Source organism: Rana temporaria, chromosome 2 (assembly GCF_905171775.1).
Source record: "Rana temporaria chromosome 2, aRanTem1.1, whole genome shotgun sequence".
NCBI classification, from domain to species: domain Eukaryota; kingdom Metazoa; phylum Chordata; class Amphibia; order Anura; family Ranidae; genus Rana; species Rana temporaria.
Window position 1 is genome coordinate 94,527,057 of NC_053490.1, and position 21,607 is coordinate 94,548,663.

A 21,607-nucleotide genomic window follows, 5' to 3' on the forward strand; every position below is an offset into this window, starting at 1 on the left:
CGCTCTAACGCACGTGATGATACCTCACATGTGGGGTTTGAACGGTGTTTACATATGTGGGCGGGACTTGCATGCGCGTTCGCTTCTGCACGCGAGCGACCAGGACAGGGGCGTTTTAAAAAAAAAATGTATTTTATTTTATTACTTCATTTTTTTACATTTTTTTTTTTTTGATCACTTTTATTCCTATTACAAGGAATGTACACATCCCTTGTAATAGGAATCACTGTGACAGGTCCTCTTTATGGAGAGATGTGGGGTCAATAAGACCCCACATCTCTCCTACAGGCTTACAAGCATGAAACCGGTGAAAAACATTTCACCGATTACATGCCGACAGCCGCGATTGCGGCTTTGTTTACTTCCGGGTACTGGCCGTGACGTCATAACGTCGCGCCCGGCCCTCCGACGGTCATAGAGATGACTGTGACCGTCTGGTCACCAGTCATCTCTATGGTTCAGCAACGCGCGCCGGCCGATTCGCTCTCCGGGCCCCCGATGGCACGGGAGAGCCCGGAGAAGCACCGGATGGCGGCGGGAGGGGGGGACGTCCCCTCCCGCTGCCTAGAAGAACGATCGAGCGGCGGAACCGCCGCTTTGATCGTTCTTCTGGTGCACAGAATCGCCGGCTGAAGACAGAGATATCTGAATGATAGCTGCAGGCATCATTCAGATATCACCGCTCAAAGTCCAGGACGTCCCAGGGGTCTGAAGTGGTTAAGAGCCTCTATAGCTAGTCCTCTGTCCAGCAATGTGCACCTTAAGGGTGCCAATAGCAAAAAGGTAGAAAACAAAATATCAAAGTTTGGCCATATATTGGTTTGGTGATTTTGGTTGGCTTATTTCCAACAGACAATTCCATCAGACAGGCCTTTACTTTTCCAGGAGGCTTTCTTCAGATACCAAGTCAACTTCAGGGTTTTACACCTGAGCATTAACCACTTCCTTACTGGGCACTTAAACCCCTTCCTGACCAGAGGACTTTTTGCGATTCGGCACTGCGTCGCTTTAACTGACAATTGCGCGGTCGTGCGACGTGGCTCCCAAACAAAATTAACGTCCTTTTTTCCCCACAAATAGAGCTTTCTTTTGGTGGTGTTTGATCACCTCTGCGGTTTTTATTTTTTTGCGCTATAAACAAAAATAGAGCGACAATTTTGAAAAAAAATAAAATATTTTTACTTTGTTGCTATAATAAATAGCTCAATTTTTTTTTTTTATCCTCAGTCTAGGCCGATACGTATTCTACATATTTTTAGTAAAAAAAAAAAAAAAAAAAAAATCGCAATAAGCAACTGGTTTGCGCAAAAGTTATAGCGCCTACAAAATAAGGGACAGAATTATTATTTTATTTATTTTACTAGAAATGGCGGCGATCTGCGATTTTTATTGGGACTGCGACGTTATGGCGGACACATCGGACACTTTTGACACATTTTTGGCGCCATTCACATTTATACTGCAATCAGTGCTATAAATATGCACTAATTACTGTATAAATTTTTTTTTTTTTACTAGAAATGGCGGCGATCTGCGATTTTTATTGGGACTGCGACGTTATGGCGGACACATCGGACACTTTTGACACATTTTTGGCGCCATTCACATTTATACTGCAATCAGTGCTATAAATATGCACTAATTACTGTATAAATGTGACTGGCAGGGAAGGGGTTAACACTAGGGGGTGAGGAAGGGGTTAAATGTGTACCCTAATTAGTGTTCTAACTGTGGGGGAAGGGGGGTGACTGGGGGGGGGTGACCGATCTGTGTCTCTATGTACAAGAGACACAGATCGTCTCCTCTCTCCCCTGACAGCACCGCTGTCTGCGAGAGCCGGGAATGAGAGATGATCTCATATGTAAACATATGAGATCATCTCTCATTGGCCGCACAGATCGCCTAGGAAACGGCTGCTCCGATTGGCCGTTCACGGCGATCTGTGACTGGCTGTGTCCAAGGGACACGGCCAGCACAGCAGTTCCCCGCTGCGCGCTCGGGAGCGCGCGCGGGGAACGCGAAAAGGGGAGGCCGTAAAAAGACGGCCTGTTAGAGATTGGGAGCCGCGCTGAGGCCGTACAAAGTCGTACGGCCGTCAGCAAGTGGTTAAAAAAGACTGGACCCAAAAACAGAAAAACCTCCCTGGGAGGTAGTATAGGGAGAGCACTACCTTCAGACAAAGTTTGAAAAATAAAGACTTTTGGTGATAAAGAAGCCACTAGTATCAGGGTGGTATTTTCTACTGAAAACTTTTTCAGGACCAAACAGCAGAAGCTTGAAAAGGCAAAAGAAAAAAAAAAAAAAAAAAAAAAAAAACACACACTACAAATGCAAAATGCACAGGGATTGACCAGTGCACCGATCCCCATCATTGCTACCTAAATAAATAAAAAGAAAAACACGCACACACCCAGTACCTTGGCATTTACTTGATTGTCAATCCTCTGGATTCCGAATCCTTGAGTTGCCACCAAATTTAGAATCAAAAAGACATCTGCTAGAAATTTAGGATCTTGCCCACTGAACTGCAAGGAGTGAAGACATCAGGCCCACAAGGGATATTGCAGTGCAATTGAAATTTGTAAATTGCACTAAGAGCCGGTTCACACTGGGGCGACTCGTCAGGCGACACAGCCGCCTGACAAGTCGCGTCCCATTGTAGTCAATAGAACCGTTCTAATAGGAGCGACGCAAGTCGCCCTGACTTAGAAAAAGGTTCTTGTACGACTTTGGGGGCGACTCGGGGTGATTTGCATTGACTTCTATACAGAAGTAATTTTGCAAGTCGCCTTAGAAGTCGTCTTCAGGTCGCCTGGCCGAGTCGCCCCCGAAGTGGTGCCGCCCATGTGTGAACCGGCTCTAAAAGGCTGATGTTATGGCCATCAGTCTCAATATTTTCGTTTGATGTACAACCCCTAGAAAGAAGTATGAAACTGCCACTCTTGGAAAATGTTCCAATTGTTTATGTAGAGAAAAAACACACACACACACACACACACACACACACACACACAGAAAGGCCTCAAAAACAATTTTTATATTAACATTCCAACCTTCTGGCTTTAACACTTACAAAAAATAAATACAAATAAAATAAGAAATAAACCTGTAGTCAATTGCAACTGTTCTTGCAGATCAAGCAAGATGAGATCAAGCATGGGAAGACAAAAAAACAAACACACAAGAACTTGCGCTTCCACCCCCCTCTCCCCAGGAATAATTTAGGACGAACTATCCATGCAACAGCATAGCAACTAAATTGCATCTTTAAAATACAAAAACAAAAAAAGGATTGTGTTCCTCTTTGTATTGCGATATCTTAAAGCGGAGTTCCAACCACAATTAGCATTTTTTAAATGCATGTCCTTTCATCCTGCGTTTTTATAATATAAATCTGGTCACTTAGTATTTTACAATCCGCCGCCGATCCGCATAGATATTCAAAAAAGATAGTTTATAAAACTATATCTACACCGTTGTCATTTTGCTTGTGGGCATTGTGAAGCCTACAGGCACTTACTTCCTGGAAGTCTTGGATGGGGAGTGATAATTGGACAGCGCACTGCATCCTGGGAAATGACGACACACATTTCCCAGGAGCATTAGAGGGAGAGATGTCAGAATCCTAGGTGGTTTCAAAGGCAGATTTCGTGGGACCGCATAGCAACAGGCATTTCCAGATGAGTAAAAAAAAAAAAAAAATGTTTCTTCTTTTTTAGTCGTAAGCTACAGTTTAAAGCAAAATAGTTTTTTTGATGGAACCTCCACTTTAAGTAGGGGGTTTTGATGTCATAAAATTTCAACTTTTTACAGTTGATAAACATATTACCCAATCAACATCCCCCAAAAGTAGAAACACCCAAATAGTGGTAAAAAAAAACAAAAAAAACCCCAGAAAAATCCATCTGTGCGAACACTTACACTGTTTATGCATAATCCGGACATTCGGCATATTAGGACAAATCTGCCACTTAATTTGTATCAAATCTGCATACCAATTCATGAGGCTGCATTCACACCTAAGCGTCAAAACGCCCGACGCGGGACGCTTCTGCCGCTAGAGGGGAGAATTCCCATTGCTGTCTATGGAGATGGTTCACATCTCAGACGCGCAACGCCTGTTGCCTGAAAAAAAGTCCTGGACCCTTTTTTTCACGCGACAGGCGCGTTTTCCCCATAGACAGCAATGGGAATACTTTTAGGAAAAAAAAAAAAAAAAATTGAAACATTTGTACTCACGGCAAATCTGCCGCTACACGCGAACGCGGCTGTCGCTTAGGTGTGAATGCAGCCTAAGTTTCATTAGACACTTACTTCTACCAAGGAGTCCACCGATTTCCTAACTTTGTCATCAGTACTAGGCCTCTTCAGAACTGGAACTGGAACTGAAACTGGCAGGTTTTCCGCAGCCAGAGCTTCTTTTAACTTTTCAACGGATTTTTGCTTTTTCACCAGGCTTTTCTTATCCTGCTGGCCAAGTTCCACCAACATGGGCTTAGAGTCATTTTTCTTTTTATGCTTCTTTTTCTTTTTTTTCAGTTTCGCTTCATCCATTTCCTCTTCAAAAGGACCCCCAAAAGAGAGCTCCTCTGCTTCATATGGAGGGGTGGCTTCTGGATTTCCGAGATCTTCATCCTGACCCACTTTGTCTCGGTCTTCTGAAAGAACATCGCTGGTTACACTAACAGTCTCTGCCTCCGGTTCTACAGGCAATGTTTCTTCCTTAGACAGCTCTAATTCCAATGATTTTTTGGGTTTCTTTTCTTTCGGGTCCTCTTTCACTTTTAATTTAGTGTCCTTGGCTTCTTCCTTCTTGGACTTTTTAGAGTCCTTGATGTCATCCTTCTTAGGTTTCTTGCTGCTCAGATCCTCTTTGCTTTCCGACAGTCTTTTTTTTGGTTTGGATTCAGTAGACTGGCTCTCTGGTTCCCCCTCAGGCTTGGACTTTTCCTTGGATTTTCCAGATTTAGATTTTTTCTTTTTCAACTCCTCTTGCAGCTTGTCGTCATCTTCCTCCTGATTAGATTTCTTTTTCTTTTTCTGTGGGGTTTCCTCTTTTGAGTCACTGTCAGATTCGGCCTCAAAAAGATCCCCAGGAGACAATTTGGGCTAATAAAGAGGAAAGAAAGAAATATTCTAAGATGTAGGTACAACTTTATACTAATATTGTTATAGGGATGATTAACAAAAACCTGGAGCCAATAGAAGCCGATCAGGCTAAATCTTATTAAAAGCCTAAATCCCAGGAAAAGCATTTTCCCCTCCCAGCATATACCTCTATTTGCTCAGCTCTCCCATTGCTCTGTTCAGCACTGGGAACCAAATTAAAACAACCCAGTACTTCTGTGTATGAAGAAGCATGTGATTCCTTCCATGTAACAGTGATGGGCCAATCAGGGCTGTCACATGGGACTATAGCTGTGTAGCTTACACAGAAATGTCTTCAACTGAACAGAAAGGAGTCAAAGGAAGTCAAGTATATACTGCTGAAGAGGGCAAAAGGTATGGTGAACCCATATTATATTGCCCTGTTTGAGCAAAGCACAGGTCCACCTTAGGCAGAACATCAGCTGGACCAGAGTGTCCCTTGCTGACTGCACCATTGTCAAGTCAATCAGCTATTTTACTGCACGGGCATAAATTTAAATAAGTAAAGCGGTCACAACCCTGGGCAATTCAAACTAAGCATAGGAGAAAATTTTCATGTGCACACAGGTCAATCGCATTTTCCGCATCAATTATGTAAAAGATTTACAACACCACCCACCACTCCCTGCTAGTGTATCCTAGCAAAGAGTGGTGGCATTTGTTGTAATGCTTTCAAATGTATTGATGCTGAACATGTGTGCACTGGGGTTTGTTGCACACTCACACTGAAGGTAATTGAGGCCGGGTTCACACTGATACAACAAAACGCTCCAACATTAGGAGCTCATGTCGCATTACGTGTGAAAAATCAATGTTTCCCTATGGTAGCCATCTTAACTGGCCAGACACAAGTTGGTCCGACTTTGAAAATGCTCCCTGTACTACTTTTGTCCGACTGATCCTACTTCTGCCCACTGAATATCACTGAAGTCGAATCAAAGTCGGATCGCCGTCTTGACTGATCAGACTTTGGAATGCAACTCGTGCTCTGGAGGATCTTAAAGGGGAACTCCACGCCAAAATTCTTCTTTCACTCGTCCCCACCCCCTTTCCTGACCTGCCGGGCTGTGTGCTCAGATATCGGTCTGGTATGGATTTTGGGGGGCCATTTTCCGGTGTGGGGGTTCTCCTTAAAATCCGTACCAGACCAAAGGGCTGGTATGCTCCAGACCAAAGGGCTGGTATGCTCGCTCCAGACCAAAGGGCTGGTATGCTCCAGACCAAAGGGCTGGTATGCTCCAGACCAAAGGGCTGGTATGCTCCAGACCAAAGGGCTGGTATGCTCCAGACCAAAGGGCTGGTATGCTCCAGACCAAAGGGCTGGTATGCTCCAGACCAAAGGGCTGGTATGCTCCAGACCAAAGGGCTGGTATGCTCCAGGAGGGGGAACCCATTGCGTTTTTTTTTTCTTTATTTGGCAAGGAGTTCCTCCTAAAGATTCATACCAGACACAATGCCTGGTATTGTCGGGGATCAAAGTCGGATGCATGTTGGGCTTCAAGTCGCAGGGAAAAGTCGGATCCAAAGTGGTACGACTTTCGTGTCGTACCAGTGTGAATCCGGCCTCATGCTTTGCCTTGAGTGGCTATCTTAACATGCTCTGAAGAGAAACCCAAGTTTGCACATGCATTTACTTACAAGCCAGGATTTGATTGTTCAGGTAATTTCATGTTAAAGCAAACCTCTAAGGTCCCTTTCACACAAGCGGACCAATCGGGTCCACCTGTCCGTTTTTTCAGGCGGACCAGATCGGACCACTCATTGTCCTTTATAGGAACATGTCCACTTACATCCGTCCGTCCATCAAAATACGCTGAAAACAAATGGATGGCGATACATTCGCCATTTGTCCAGCAGGCCAGATAAATTAACAATTGGATGGAAACGGACATGTATTCCGTTTCCACCCAACCGCCCCATAGAAGAGGCGGCATAACAGAGTGGAGTGGACAGGACCCGTCATCTGCCTGCTCAGCGGGGATCAGTGGAGAGATCCCCCTACTAAATAGGCAAATTGCGCACCGACGGATCTGCCCCGTGTGAAAGGAGCCTAAGCCGAAAAGCAGATTTAGGCAAATACAATCCAGAAGGAACCCTCATAACTACAAAAACAGGCACAGCTGCTCTGCATCAGCTCACTTCCATGGCTACAGATTATTCAAAAATTATTAGATTTAGGCTGGGTTCACACTAGAGCACATTCCGGATCACAGCAGGAGTCCGGTGCGTCTCCATTCACCGTTTCAGGTCCGATATCAACCGGAATTTTTGGCTGAAATTGACAAAAAAAACACACAAAAAAAACAGAGGACTCCTGAGCAATTCGCACTGGATCCACTGCAGAGATAGTCACAATCTCCTGCTATGCGAATTGGATGTGGGGAAACCCAAATCCAATTTGAAATAGTGTGAACCCAGCCTCAATGATTTTTTTTGCAAATTTACCGGCGATTCCTTCTTAGCAGCTTTCTGTTTGCTTTCTGCTTGTTTTCTCCTGAACTCAAGAAGAACTTCTTTACAGTCTTCAAGATGGGCCTCCGGCTCCCAGGTGTCACCACTTGAATCATATCCCTTCCAGCGGACTTGGTAAAACACTTTTCCCTGCAAAAAAAAAAAACAGTGTGAATGATTAGGAATCAATGATGGGGACATAAAAAACACCAATGGCTTGAAGACTGAAGATCCCCAGCATCACCTTGGACAATGTCCAACTATAAAACTGTTGCATCACACAGACACAGTATAACTTTGCGTCTTCCTATGGACAACAATTTTATTATTTTCTCCACCGCTGTGTTAAAGGATAGAGTTTTTTTCCAGCTACAATGAACACTAACCAAGCCTTGAGTGAAATGCCACATGGAAACACTTACAAACTAGCATGCAGTCAGTGCACTGTTGAACCCAGCTACCTTCTGAACACACTGTATTGAATGGTAAATGATTTATCAAGTCACAATATTATAGTAATAACAAAAACTCAGATCTTTTCTCAAAGATGAGGTATTATAAGAGATATGAGCACACTGATAGGTATAAAACTCATAATACTGCATGACAAAAAATAAATAAAAAAGTTAAAGCAAACTAGTGTTTTTTTTTTTTTTTAAATCTCCCCCACTGATCCGATTAGGCACATGGAGAAAAGAAAATGCATGCAACAGCACTAGTACTTTGCGATTGGCCAGCACGGTCACATGGAAGGTGAACAATGGCTTCATCTGGTTTTTGGGTATTTTGACACCCAGCTGGGACAAATGGAGACATAAAATGTACTTTGCATTTCACATTGATGTGCACTGCCATACACTGCAACATGGAACATGAATATACATGCAATTCCATGGTTTAAAGTAGTGTTTTAAAACTTGAGTGTAAAGGCGCATATAAAAAATACAAAAATAAATAAAAAATCAGCAAATTCCTATGGGGGCACTAGAGCCGAGTCAAAATCCGTGTGTCCAATCAGACACAGAGTCACCAACCTGTCCCTGCCCCCTGATTGGCTGACTGACAAAGCATGGGAGTCAGTCAATAGCATCGCTGTTTTTTCTCAGCCAATCAGGAGTGTCCCGGACGGACGGCTTAGATTTTGTGGACATCGAATGCATCAAGATAAAAAACCTTCTGTCTTTACAACTCCTTTAACCACTTAAGCCCCGGACCAATATGCTGCCTAAAGACCCAAGGTGTTTTTACAGTTCGGGACTGCGTCGCTTTAACAGACAATTGCGCGGTCGTGCGACGTGGCTCCCAAACAAAATTTGCGTCCTTTTTTCCCCACAAATAGAGATTTCTTTTGGTGGTATTTGATCACCTCTGCGGTTTTTATTTTTTGCGCTATAAACAAAAATAGAGCGACAATTTTGAAAAAAATGCAATATTTTTTACTTTTTGCTATAATAAATATCCCCTAAAAACATATAAAAAAAAAAATTTCCCTCAGTGTAGGCCGATACGTATTCTTCTACCTATTTTTGGTAAAAAAAAAAAAAAAAAAAAAATCGCAATAAGCGTTTATCGATTGGTTTGGGCAAAATTTATAGCGTTTACAAAATAGGGGATAGTTTTATTGCATTTATATTATTTTTTTTACTACTAATGGCGGCGATCAGCGATTTTTTTCGTGACTGCGACATTATGGCGGACACTTCGGACAATTTTGACACATTTTTGGGACCATTGTAATTTTCACAGCAAAAAATGCATTTAAATTGCATTCTTTATTGTGAAAATGACAGTTGCAGTTTGGGAGTTAACCACAGGGGGCGCTGTAGGATTTAGTGTACACTTTGTGTGTGTTTACAACTGTAGGGGGGTGTGGCTGTAGGAATGACGTCATCGATCGAGTCTCCCCTATAAAAGGGATCACTCGATCGATGCAGCGCCATAGTGAAGCACGGGGAAGCCGTGTTTACATACGGCTCTCCCCGTTCTTCAGCTCCGGGGAGCGATCGCGACGGAGCGGCTAGAAACAAATAGCCGCGGCGTCGTCCCGGATCGCTCCCCAAGGGAACCCGACCGCCGCATGTAGCCGACCCACGTCAAGCAGAGCGCGTACAGGTACGTTGATGTGCCTGTCCGTGCCATTCTGCCGACGTATATCTATATGCGGCGGTCGGGAAGTGGTTAAGTGGCATTAATGGGAGCTTAGGCGTGACATAGTAGGGCAGAGGTGCACAAGGGCAAACCACACGCGCCAGCATTTTTCCAAGGGCAAAAAACTGCAATCAACTTCTCCCACTGCCTGATGACTGAACACAAGCATTCTTCAGTTGTGTTGCAGAGCCCTTGGCTAGCTTACAGAAAGCCAGACCTAGGACCCTGCAGCTCTGGACACGAACTGCAAACTAAGGCCTGCAAACAGCAGAAAATGATATAGCTCTTGGGATTCCACTCTTCGTGGCAAGATGCTCAGACTAATTACATTAAAACAGCATGAGAACATGATATAGATAAATTCCGGGTGAACCCAACATTAAAGACCAGCCGCATTTTGCTGGTAATAAGTTATTTTATTCAGCATGAAATAGAGCACTAGCCGGTATAGGCCATGTATATCGTGCAAAAGTTAATTTCTTTTACTAATGCAACTTAGAAGGGGTTGTAAAGGTTTGTTTTTTATTTTCTAAATAGGTTCCTTTAAAAGGAACACTAAGGCAAAACACTATTTTTTTAAATAACAAACATGTTATACTTACCTCCACTGTGCAGCTCGTTTTGCACAGAGTGTCCCCTAACCCTGTCTTCTGGGGTCCCTTGGCGGCTGTCTCGGCTTCTCCTCGCAAGAGCTTTCCACCCACCTTCATGCGAGCAAGCTCGCATGGTGGAAAGCTTTTGCGGGCGCGCTCCCGTGATACAGCGGTGGGCATAGCCGCCGACTGTATCACTCTGCCCCACCCTGCCGCGTCATCGGATGTGATTGACAGCAGCGCCAGCCAATGGCTGCGCTGCTATCAATCCGTCCAGCCTAGCCAATCAACAGTCAGGCTGGGAACCGAAGAGGATCACGGGGACGCGCACGGGACTTTCGATGGGTGAGATAAGTAAAACGGGGGTTCGGGGGCGATACCGTCGGATGTTGTTTCACCTTAATGCATAGGATGCATTAAGGTGAAAAAACATTTACCTTTACAACCCCTTTAAGCTAATGCATTGTTGGTTTACTTACCTTTTCCTTCCTTATAAATGTTTTTTTTCCCTTTGTCCGAATTTCTCACTTCCCGTTTCTCCTCAGTAAACTTGCCCCCATCGTCCGAGCCGTTCTGGCAGGGGGTTAGTCAGCCAAGACAGCTTACTGAGGAGGAACAGGAAGTGAGGAATTCAGACAAAGAAAAAAACATTTAGAAGGGAATCGAAGGAAAAGGCAAGTGAACCAACAATGCACTAGCATTTAGGAAATAAAAAACAAACCTTTATAACCCCTTTAAAACGTGAAATATATGAGATTGACTCATTACATGCAAAGCAAGATAGTTTAAGCCGCGATTCGTCATAATTTGTGATGATTATGGCTTACAGCTAGAGCTGGGCGATTTTGGCCCAAAAAAAAAAAAAAAAAACTTGATTCGCGATTCAAATCAAGTTTTTTTTTTGCCCGATGGACACCGCGCCGGTCCTAAGGAGCTGTGGGCAGGAGTTTTTAGGCGAGGCCGCGACTTTGGCCTAGTCCGCCGCGATCCTGGGAAAAGGCTGCGGACTAGCTCCTTAAGACAGGCTCAGCAGACTAGCTATATGGGGATGCTGACTTCATTTTCCAGCAGGACTTGGCACCTGCCCACACTGCCAAAAGCACCAAAACCTGGTTCAATGATCGTGGGATTACTGTGCTTGACTGGCCAGCAAACTCGCCTGACATGAACCCCATGGAGAATCTATGGGGCATTGCCAAGAGAAAGATGAGACATGAGACCGAACAATGCAGAAGAGCTGAAGGCCGCTATTGAATCCTGGTCTTCCATGCCACACCTCAGCAGTGCCACAGGCTGATAGCTTCCATGCCACATTGGGGCAGTCATTTCTGCAAAAGGGGCCCAAACCAAGTACTGAGTACATATGCATGCTTCTCATTTTCCAAGGTCCGATTATTGTTCCATGTACAATCCTTGTTTTAACGATTGCATGTAATGGTCTAATTTTCTGAGATTGTGGATTTGGGGTTTTCATAAACTGTAAGCCATAATCATCACAATTATGACAAATCACGGCTTGAACTATCTTGCTTTGCATGTAATGAGTATCTCATATTATATCATATATACGGAAACACCTGTTATACATCTGCTGATTGGAGAGTCAAGTCCACATTCCAGCTGATTGGACCATTGTTCCTATCCACGAATTATCCAGGTTTCCGAGACCCTCTGGGACCATCCTCACCCTGACCCAGACCCATTGGGATCACAAGCCTATATGACCCACTGTTGCACAACAGATGAGTCCACCCCATTTGTTAAGGGGATTTTACCTATTTATGTTTGAAGAGTTTGGAGATTTATTGCAGACACGTGGTTTTCTCACCCGAGTTGTCCTATGGGAAGAATTTCTTCAGTTTGTTTAGTCTTCACACGGACTATTTTCTCATCTTTAAGCCTCTGAACTATTTTCACAAGGAGTTGCATGTTCACATATTTGTTTATTATTCATGATTGCATTTCAGTGTGCACCTTTCCTATATATTAGCGCTGCACTAATTATCCACATCTCATATATTAGTTTCACCTTTTAAGTTGCAGTAGTGAAATAAATTAACTTTTGCACGATGTTCTAATTTTTCGAGTTTCACCGACCTGTATTATGCAAAATTTTCATTTTTGGTAAACTCATTCTATTAATCCAAGCTCTGCAAGCCGAGATAATATGCTTGGCATTGATGCATTCACACAATTTCACAGTAACCACAAGATAAACCAAAGCTCGGGAATATTCCTTTATCCCATTGTTTTGCAAATCTATGTACATTACAAACTGTAGGATTGTTTGAAGAGCAATGCATCTGTATCAGGCTCTAAGAGTGAGGAGGAAGGGCAAACCACAAAAATGAAAGTGAAACCTTCTAAGCAGCTTATACAGCGCCTTGCGAAAGTATTCGGCCCCCTTGAACTTTGCGACCTTTTGCCACATTTCAGAATCCACCTGTGTGTAATCAAGTCTCTGTATAAATGCACCTGCACTGTGATAGTCTCAGAGGTCCGTTTAAAGCGCAGAGAGCATCATGAAGAACAAGGAACACACCAGGCAGGTCCGAGATACTGTTGTGGAGAAGTTTAAAGCCGGATTTGGATACAAAAAGATTTCCCAAGCTTTAAACATCCAAAGGAGCACTGTGCAAGCGATAATATTGAAATGGAAGGAATATCAGCACCACTGCAAATCTACGAAGACCTGGCCGTCCCTCTAAACTTTCAGCTCATACAAGGAGAAGACTGATCAGAGATGCAGCCAAGAGGCCCATGATCACTCTGGATGAACTGCAGAGATCTACAGCTGAGGTGGGAGACTCTGTCCATAGGACAACAATCAGTCGTATACTGCACAAATCTGGCCTTTATGGAAGAGTGGCAAGAAGAAAGCCATTTCTTAAAGATATCCATAAAAAGTGTCGTTTAAAGTTTGCCACAAGCCACCTGGGAGACACACCAAACATGTGGAAGAAGGTGCTCTGGTCAGATGAAACCAAAATCAAACTTTTTGGCAACAATGCAAAACGTTATGTTTGGCGTAAAAGCAACACAGCTCATCACCCTGAACACACCATCCCCACTGTGAAACATGGTGGTGGCAGCATCATTGTTTGGGCCTGCTTTTCTTCAGCAGGGACAGGGAAGATGGTTAAAATTGATGGGAAGATGGATGGAGCCAAATACAGGACCATTCTGGAAGAAAACCTGATGGAGTCTGCAAAAGACCTGAGACTGGGACAGAGATGTGTCTTCCAACAAGACAATGATCCAAAACATAAAGCAAAATCTACAATGGAATGGTTCACAAATAAACATATCCAGGTGTTAGAATGGCCAAGTCAAAGTCCAGACCTGAATCCAATCGAGAATCTGTGGAAAGAACTGAAAACTGCTGTTCACAAACGCTCTCCATCCAACCTCACTGAGCTTGAGCGGTTTTGCAAGGAGGAATGGGCAAAAATTTCAGTCTCTCGATGTGCAAAACTGATAGAGACATACCCCAAGCGACTTACAGCTGTAATCGCAGCAAAAGGTGGCGCTACAAAGTATTAACTTAAGGGGGCTGAATAATTTTGCACGCCCAATTTTTCAGGTTTTTTTTGTTAAAAAAAGTTTGAAATATCCAATAAATTTCATTCCACTTCACGATTGTGTCCCACTTGTTGTCGATTCTTCAAAAAAAAAATTACAGCTTTATATCTTTATGTTTGAAGCCTGAAATGTGGCAAAAGGTCGCAAAGTTCAATGGGGGCGAATACTTTCACAAGGCACTGTAAATCTTGTGATCTTTCTGCACATAGCTTGAAGTGCTTTATTCCTCCATTGAGAAGCATAATGACAACAGGTTGTAAAAGAGACCTAGTTTGGGAATATTTTGACCACTTCAATACCGGGCACTTTACCCCCTTCCTGTCACGGGCAATTTTCAGCTTTCAGTGCAGCCACACTTTGAATGACAATTGCACAGTCATGCAACACTGTACCCAAACTAAATTGTTATCATTTAATTCCCACAAATAGAGCTTTCTTTTGGTATTTGATCACCACTGGGGGTTTTTTTTTGTTGCAAAAAATAAGTTTTATTCTTTTAGTTATAAACATTTCGTTTTCTCCTTCACTGACGGGCACTGATGAGGCAGCACTGATATGTAGAATTGATGGGCACCAAGACCCCTTTCACACTGGGGCGTTTTTCAGGCATTAAAAGTGCCTATAAAGCACCTGAAAGAAGCCTCATCTGCAATCCCAATGTGAAAGCCCGAGTGCTTTTACACTGCCAGCGCCCGAAAAATGCTGATAAAGCTCCGCTAAGACCCCTTTCACACTGCAGCGTTTTTCAGGCGCTTTGGCATTAAAAAAAAAGCACCTCAATGGGAAAAGGCGCTTCAGGAGCGGTGTATTCACTGCTCCTAAAGCGCTGCAAAGAAGCTGCTTGCAGGACTTTTTTTGACGCCCTGCCAGTGCAGTGCCTCACATTGGGATTGCAAGTGAGGTTTCTTTCAGGTGCTTTTTCTAACGCCAAGATCCCTTTCACACTGGTGAGAAAGCACTCAGGCTTTCACATTGGGATTGCAGGTGCAGCTTCTTTCAGGCGCTTTACATGTGCTTTACATGGGTCTAATAGAGGGTACTGACAGGTATTACTGATGGGCACTGACTGGCATTGTTGTGGCACCTCATGGGGGCTTCGCTGATAATCAATGTGCCGATTATCAGCGCAGTCCCCATGATCGGCTCTGTCAGTGCGAACCAAAGAAAGCCATTTACCAGTACTTCCTGGTTAACGCTGTGATCAGCGTGGTCACAGCTGACCATGTAGTAATAAACCTCCTTACCACGATCACAGATGCAGTGTGTCAGATACACAAAGCACCACCGATCGCCGTGCTACTTGCCCCCCGCAGGCACGTTTTTCCTGCTGGACGTCATATAACGCACAGTCAGGATAACAACCACCGTCCGGTCGTCATTCTGCTATAGGCCAGGCGGGAAGTGGTTAACCACTTAAGGACCAAGCCTCTTTCTGAGATACGGTGTTTACAAAAAAGAAAAGAGGAAGTAGCAGCTCGCTGTACTAACTACCCAATGATAGTACAGCGATCAACCTGCTGTGTTATTGTCTGCCAGAGCACACTGGTCAGCGCTCGCAGCCATTGGCTTAGAGTGCTGATCAGATGCAGATCGGCTGCTAGTTTTCAGCATGCCTGTCGGACGGAAGCCAGTCTCACGAGGAGCTGTATCTAGCATAGGGGGGGTCACTGATCTGCACTAAGGATATATTGTTTAGTATCAACCTGACACCAACACCCCCCCCATATGCTTGAGGTGGCCACTTTATAGCAGTATTAAACCCAATAACAACAATTTTAAATATTGCAGCTTATCAATCATTTGATGTGGAGTTTTTTTTTTTAAAGCCCCTCCCCTCATTGTTTTTACCTGGTAATCCAAGACCAGCAACACAAATCTTGTATTACAGTGCCTACACTCTGGATGAAAGAGCAGCAGCACAGCATTGTCAGTCCGGGGGGAGGGTAGTGTTAGATGCAACAACAAATTGGAGCTGAACTCCAGCCAATATTTTTTAAGCAGTTACAGCAGCAGTTTTTTCCCTATTGGGATAAAGGTTTTACTCAACCCTCTAACTGCTGCATCTGCAGGAGAGCTTGTTATATTGAAAAAAACAAACTTTGGCAGGGTATTCATGAGCTGAATGGAAAATAATAAAATAAATAAACCTCTCACAGATCCCCATGTCCATACAAGCAATGTGGATGCAGGGATCTCCCCTGTCATGCTATTGTATTCTAACAGCAATCCCAGCCCCCAGAATACACAAAGCAGAGTTACAGCCATTGGCTACGTGTGCTGATCGAATGTTGAATCTTCAACAGAAGCCGGTTGTTAGAAAAACGAAATGCAGACATCACATCCAAGAAAGCCCCTGACCTAATCCAGTCAGTAAAGGCGCCTTCAGACATGGAGCCCCGACTTGGCCCTGCCCCCCCCCCCCTTTCCTCACTAGCTCATTGACTGACTGACTCAGCCAATCAAGAGGGAGAGCCCCAAACAGCTGAGGCGCTTGTGCGACATCGATGGATCGAGATGGGCTCAGGTAAGTATTGGGAGGCTGCTGCACAAAAAACCTTCTGCCTTTAGAACCACTTTAACCCCTGCCTGACCAGACGCAGTTCGACTGTGGCAGGTTGGCACCGCTGCGTGAGCCGTCGTAGCTGTACGTCGGCTCTTTAAGATGCTGTAGAAGGCGTGCGTGCGCCCCCGGAGCTGATGTGCATGCCCAGCGGGCGCAATGACCACCGGGCACCCACAATCGCAGAGAGCCACCATTATTAAAAATAATAATGCCATAAATCTTATCCCCCATTTTGTAGACGCTATAACTTTTATTTTTACCAAAAATATGTAGAAGAATATATATCAGCCTAAACCGATGAAGATTTTTTTTGGGGGGGGGGGGGTATTATAGCATAGATAGAGATATATATCTCTCTAAATACCTTCCCTTCTAGATTGTAAGCTCTAACGAGCAGGGCCCTCTGATCATTCCTGTATTAAATTGTATTGTAACTATAATGTCTTCCCTGATGTTGTAAAGCGCTGCGTAAACTGTTGGCGCTATATAAATCCTGTATAATAATAATAATAATAATAATAAATATCTAATTACAAAATATTGTGTTTTTTTCAAAATCTTTGTTTTTTGTTTATAGTGCAAAAAATAAAAACCGCAGGCAGTAAAGAAAAGAACGCTCTATTTGTGGGGAAAAAAAGGACATACATTTTGTTTGGGTACAACAGCGCACAACCACGCAATGCAGTGCCGTATTGCAAAAAAAATGGCCTGGCCACACGAAGCGGGCAGATTCTTTCCGGGGCTGAACTGGCTATTTTGGCTGTACTTCTCCTGGGGATCTCAGGTGTGCAGTTCGTTCTGCACTATGACCAATTTCAATCAATAGTGGGCTAAAGCCTGTTGACCGAAGTCACTCAATGGAACCAGGCACGGGAAAGATTCCGACTTTACAGTCAGTATGCACCTAAAAGCCTGGATCAGCTTCTCAACAAGCAGCTGAGAGCCTGAGCCAGCAGCTCCCTTCCCCTCCATGGCCTATGCTATGATTACTAGTTAATAGGGTTAAAACATCTGACGCGTTTCGCACTGTGTCGTGTGCATGATCAGCCGTGATTGGACATGGCTGATCACATGGTAAAGAGCCTCCGACTGAGGCCATTCACCAAGATCAGTGTGGCGGTATGTCATACTGAAACACCGCACCACCGATCGCTGCGATGTGCACCGGCTGTTATCCTGCTGGAAGTCATACGACATCCAGACAGGATAACGCAACCACCGCACGGCCGTCATTCTGCTATAGGCTGTAAGTGGTTAAAAATGCAGTGAAGAGATGGGAACAGTGATGTGGGATGTAAAGGGGACCGGTCACCGGTGTGAACACAGCCTTATGAGCATATGTCTTCTAGGTCAGCAACCTTTTGGAACCATCAGCAACTAGCATTTTTACAAGATCAGATCAGCAACGGTGGCATCCATGTTTCTGCCCAAGCTCTCGCTTACTGTAAACTGTCACCAAATGCATCAGGGACGCTTTGCGTCGTACCGCGCTCCGCTGTAAAGCTGCCATAGAACGAAGCATAGTCTTTTTCTAGAGGGGGGGGCAGGTGCACTGCATGTTCCACCTTTCTTTATTAGCAGACCGCTCCAACTACTACCCCTATAAAACAGGTCCCCCAATTTCCTTACAGTAAGGGGGGGCCGGTATGCCATAACCCCTATAAAACGGGTTCCCCAATTACCTTCCAGTACTGGGGGCCCGGTATGCTATAACCCCTATAAAAAACGGGTTCCCCAATTTCCTTCCAGTACTGGGTGCTCGGTATGTCATAACCCCTATAAAACGTGTTCCCCAATTACCTTCCAGTACTGGGGGCCCGGTATGCCATAACCCCTATAAAAAACGGGTTCCCCCAATTTCCTTCCAGTACTGGGGGCCCGGTATGCCATAACCCCTATAAAACGGGTTCCCCAATTTCCTTCCAGTACTGGGGGCCCGGTATGCCAAAACCCTAATAAAACAGGTCCCCCAATTTCCTTCCAGGACTGGGAAGGCCCGGTGTGTCATAACCCCTATAAAACAGGTTCTCCAATTTCCTTACAGTAAAGGGGGGGGGGGCGGTATGTCATAACCCCTATAAAACAGGTTCCCCAATTTCCTTCCAGCACTGGGGGCCCGGTATGCCATAACCCCTATAAAAAACGGGTTCCCCAATTTTCTTCCAGTACTGGGGGCCCGGTATGTCATAACCCCTATAAAACGGGTTCCCCAATTACCTTCCAGTACTGGGGGCCCGGTATGCCATAACCCCTATAAAAAACGGGTTCCCCAATTTCCTTCCAGTACTGGGGGCCCGGTATGCCAAAACCCTAATAAAACAGGTCCCCCAATTTCCTTCCAGGACTGGGAAGGCCCGGTGGTTCATAACCCCTATAAAACAGGTTCTCCAATTTCCTTACAGTAAAGGGGGGGGGGGCAGTATGACATAACCCCTATAAAACAGATCCCCCAATCTCCTACCAGTACTGGGGGGGGCAGTATGACATAACCCCTAAAAACAGATCCGCCAATCACCTACCAGTACTGGGGGGCAGTATGTCATAACCCCTATAGAACAGATCCCCCAATTTCCTTCCAGTACTGGGGGGGCGGTATGTCATAACCCCTATAGAACAGATCCCCCAATTTCCTTCCAGTACTGGGGGCCCGGTATGTCATAACCCCTATAGAACAGATCCCCCAATTTCCTTCCAGTACTGGGGGGCGGTATGTCATAACCCCTATAGAACAGATGCCCCAATTTCCTTCCAGTACTGGGGGGGCGGTATGTCATAACCCCTATAGAACAGATGCCCCAATTTCCTTCCAGTACTGGGGGGCAGTATGTCATAACCCCTATAGAACAGATCCCCCAATTTCCTTCCAGTACTGGGGGGGCGGTATGTCATAACCCCTATAGAACAGATCCCCCAATTTCCTTCCAGTACTGGGGGCCCGGTATGTCATAACCCCTATAGAACAGATCCCCCAATTTCCTTCCAGTACTGGGGGGCGGTATGTCATAACCCCTATAGAACAGATGCCCCAATTTCCTTCCAGTACTGGGGGGGCGGTATGTCATAACCCCTATATAAAACAGGTCCCCCCAATCTCCTTCCAATACTGGGGGCCCGGTATACAGCCTAAAGCACCGCTCACTCGGCCCCTCGTCCTCAGACAGGAAGCACTAAGCCAGTTCAGGCACGCTGGCACTTGCAGTCCCTCCAGCAGCCCCTCCCCCCTATGCTCACCCCTTCTATCTTGGCGTCCAGAATGCTCTCCACCTCGAACACGTCCTCCTCATCCTCGCTCTCTGCAGCCTCCATCCGGGTTCCGGCCTCTCCTCTCTCCTCCACAGCAGTGGACTCGCCAGCAGCCGCCGCCACCGCCTTCTCTCCTGCAGCATCGTTCCCATCCAGTCCCGCAAACTCCGCCATGATGGGCTCGAGTTGGGCAGACGACAACAGGGAAAATCCTCCTGCGCCACACACCTCCCCGATACGTCCCGGAGGGACAGAGCGCCCGGCCAATCACGGCACGTGGCGGCGAACTGGGGTCTCCCGATTCTGTCCAATAGGATCGAAGCAGTGAATGTGTGTCCGTGGGAGATCACGTTGGCCGCGCGACGATTGGCTTCCGAACGCCCTTGACGAGAGTGAATTGGCCTATGAGAGAGGGGCAGGGCGGAACACATTGTAAGGTAACTTCAGGCAATGGCAGAGAGTCTTAGACCACGCATGACCGTCTGGCAATATCTGCGCATGCGCCAATTGCCTGCTAGTTACACAAGGCAGCCCATTGGCTGCTGTCAGAGATATGCAGTGTGGAGCTTCTCTGTTTGCAGCTGGTTTAGCACAGAGCTGGACTGGAAGAAACTGGGGAAGTCTGGTGTACAGTATACGACGGATGTCCAACCTTTATGACCTTCCTGGAAGAAGAGACATTGTCTTGGGACACATAATACACACCAACAATAAGGAGAGCTGATCAGGAAGAATAGACATGCACATCACAAAATAACCTTCACGGATATAGATAATGTAATAAAGTCTGAGCAATAAAATGTATTTTCTCTTCCGTTCATGGACGGACCCAGCAGCAATTGACCTTAGGGTATTATACTTCCCTTTAGATTGACTAGGCAGAAATCAGAACTTTAAGTGTTAAAACACGTCACACAGCACAGTACCTCCCGGGGGGCGGATCCCCCGGGTACATCCCTCTCTCTGCCTCATGCAGCCCCAGTTTTTCCTGCCTAGTGTCAGGAGATGACATGGCTCTTCTGGGCCCACGTGCTCTAGAGGATTTTTTTTGCGATTTTTTCGCTTTTATTTAGTTTTTTCCTGCATTTTTGGATCCTGGGATCTACAATCAACTGCCGTCTGGGTGACGGGCTGGATCCTCGATCCTTGTAGTCCCCCCATGTTCGGCCATCGAGCGTGTTTCCGGCCTTTAGCTACGCGCTGGGCCGTCCACGACATGCCCCGTTGCTCCAGGGGTGGCCGGTGAGCTATACGCTCCAGGGCACACATATGACCGGTCTCTATGGCCATGTCACAGTGTGCCGGGCCAACAGCCATGCCTTAACTGCGCGGACGTTGGTTCTGTCTGGAATGCCTCCAGCGGTGGTCGCAGGATGGGTAAGTAGCATCCCCTTGCCTTGGCATGGTGGTTCGGCTGGTGCATTCCTAGGGAGGTCGATCGGGGGTCCGCCCTACTTTCCTCTCTCCCTTCCTCTCCCTCCTTCCCCACATTTTGGGTGGTCGGCCGTGAGGTCCTCCTGGGGGGGGAGGGGGGGGGGGCTCCGTCCGGTGGCTGGGGGCTCCAGCTGCTGTCGGGGGTGCTGTGTGCTTTTTTTATTGCTGCCGTGTGTGCGGGGGGGGGGGACCTACAGGGGTCCTGCATGTTGGCTGTGTTTTACTGTGTGTTTGGCACCATTTGTGTTTTACAATGTGCTCAGCCGCCATTTTGCCGGTGACGGCTGCTTTAAAAACGATCGGCGGGCATTTTCTTGTAGCCCGCATGCTAATTTTTTCATGTCGGCGGCCATTTTGGATGAGAGTTTTGCCTCTAGCGGCCAGAATAACGGCGTGAACGGCTGCAGCACACTTCCTTGGGGACGGCACAGCACGGACAGCGCTC

General features: G+C 45.8%; 1 protein-coding gene across 1 annotated transcript in view; it reads right to left on the bottom strand.

The window, feature by feature from the left end:
- MPHOSPH8 (M-phase phosphoprotein 8) overlaps positions 1 to 20,120 on the bottom strand; it is a 57,231-nt gene extending 37,111 nt beyond the window's left edge. Inside the window, exons 1-3 of the mRNA XM_040340550.1 lie at positions 19,717 to 20,120; positions 7,594 to 7,749; positions 4,315 to 5,109 (exon numbers count right to left, since the gene is read on the bottom strand). Coding sequence (XP_040196484.1) covers positions 4,315 to 5,109; positions 7,594 to 7,749; positions 19,717 to 19,902 — 1,137 coding nt within the window. The 5' untranslated portion in view covers positions 19,903 to 20,120. The remainder of the gene's footprint in view (positions 1 to 4,314; positions 5,110 to 7,593; positions 7,750 to 19,716) is intronic.
- Positions 20,121 to 21,607: the final 1,487 nt, after the last annotated feature.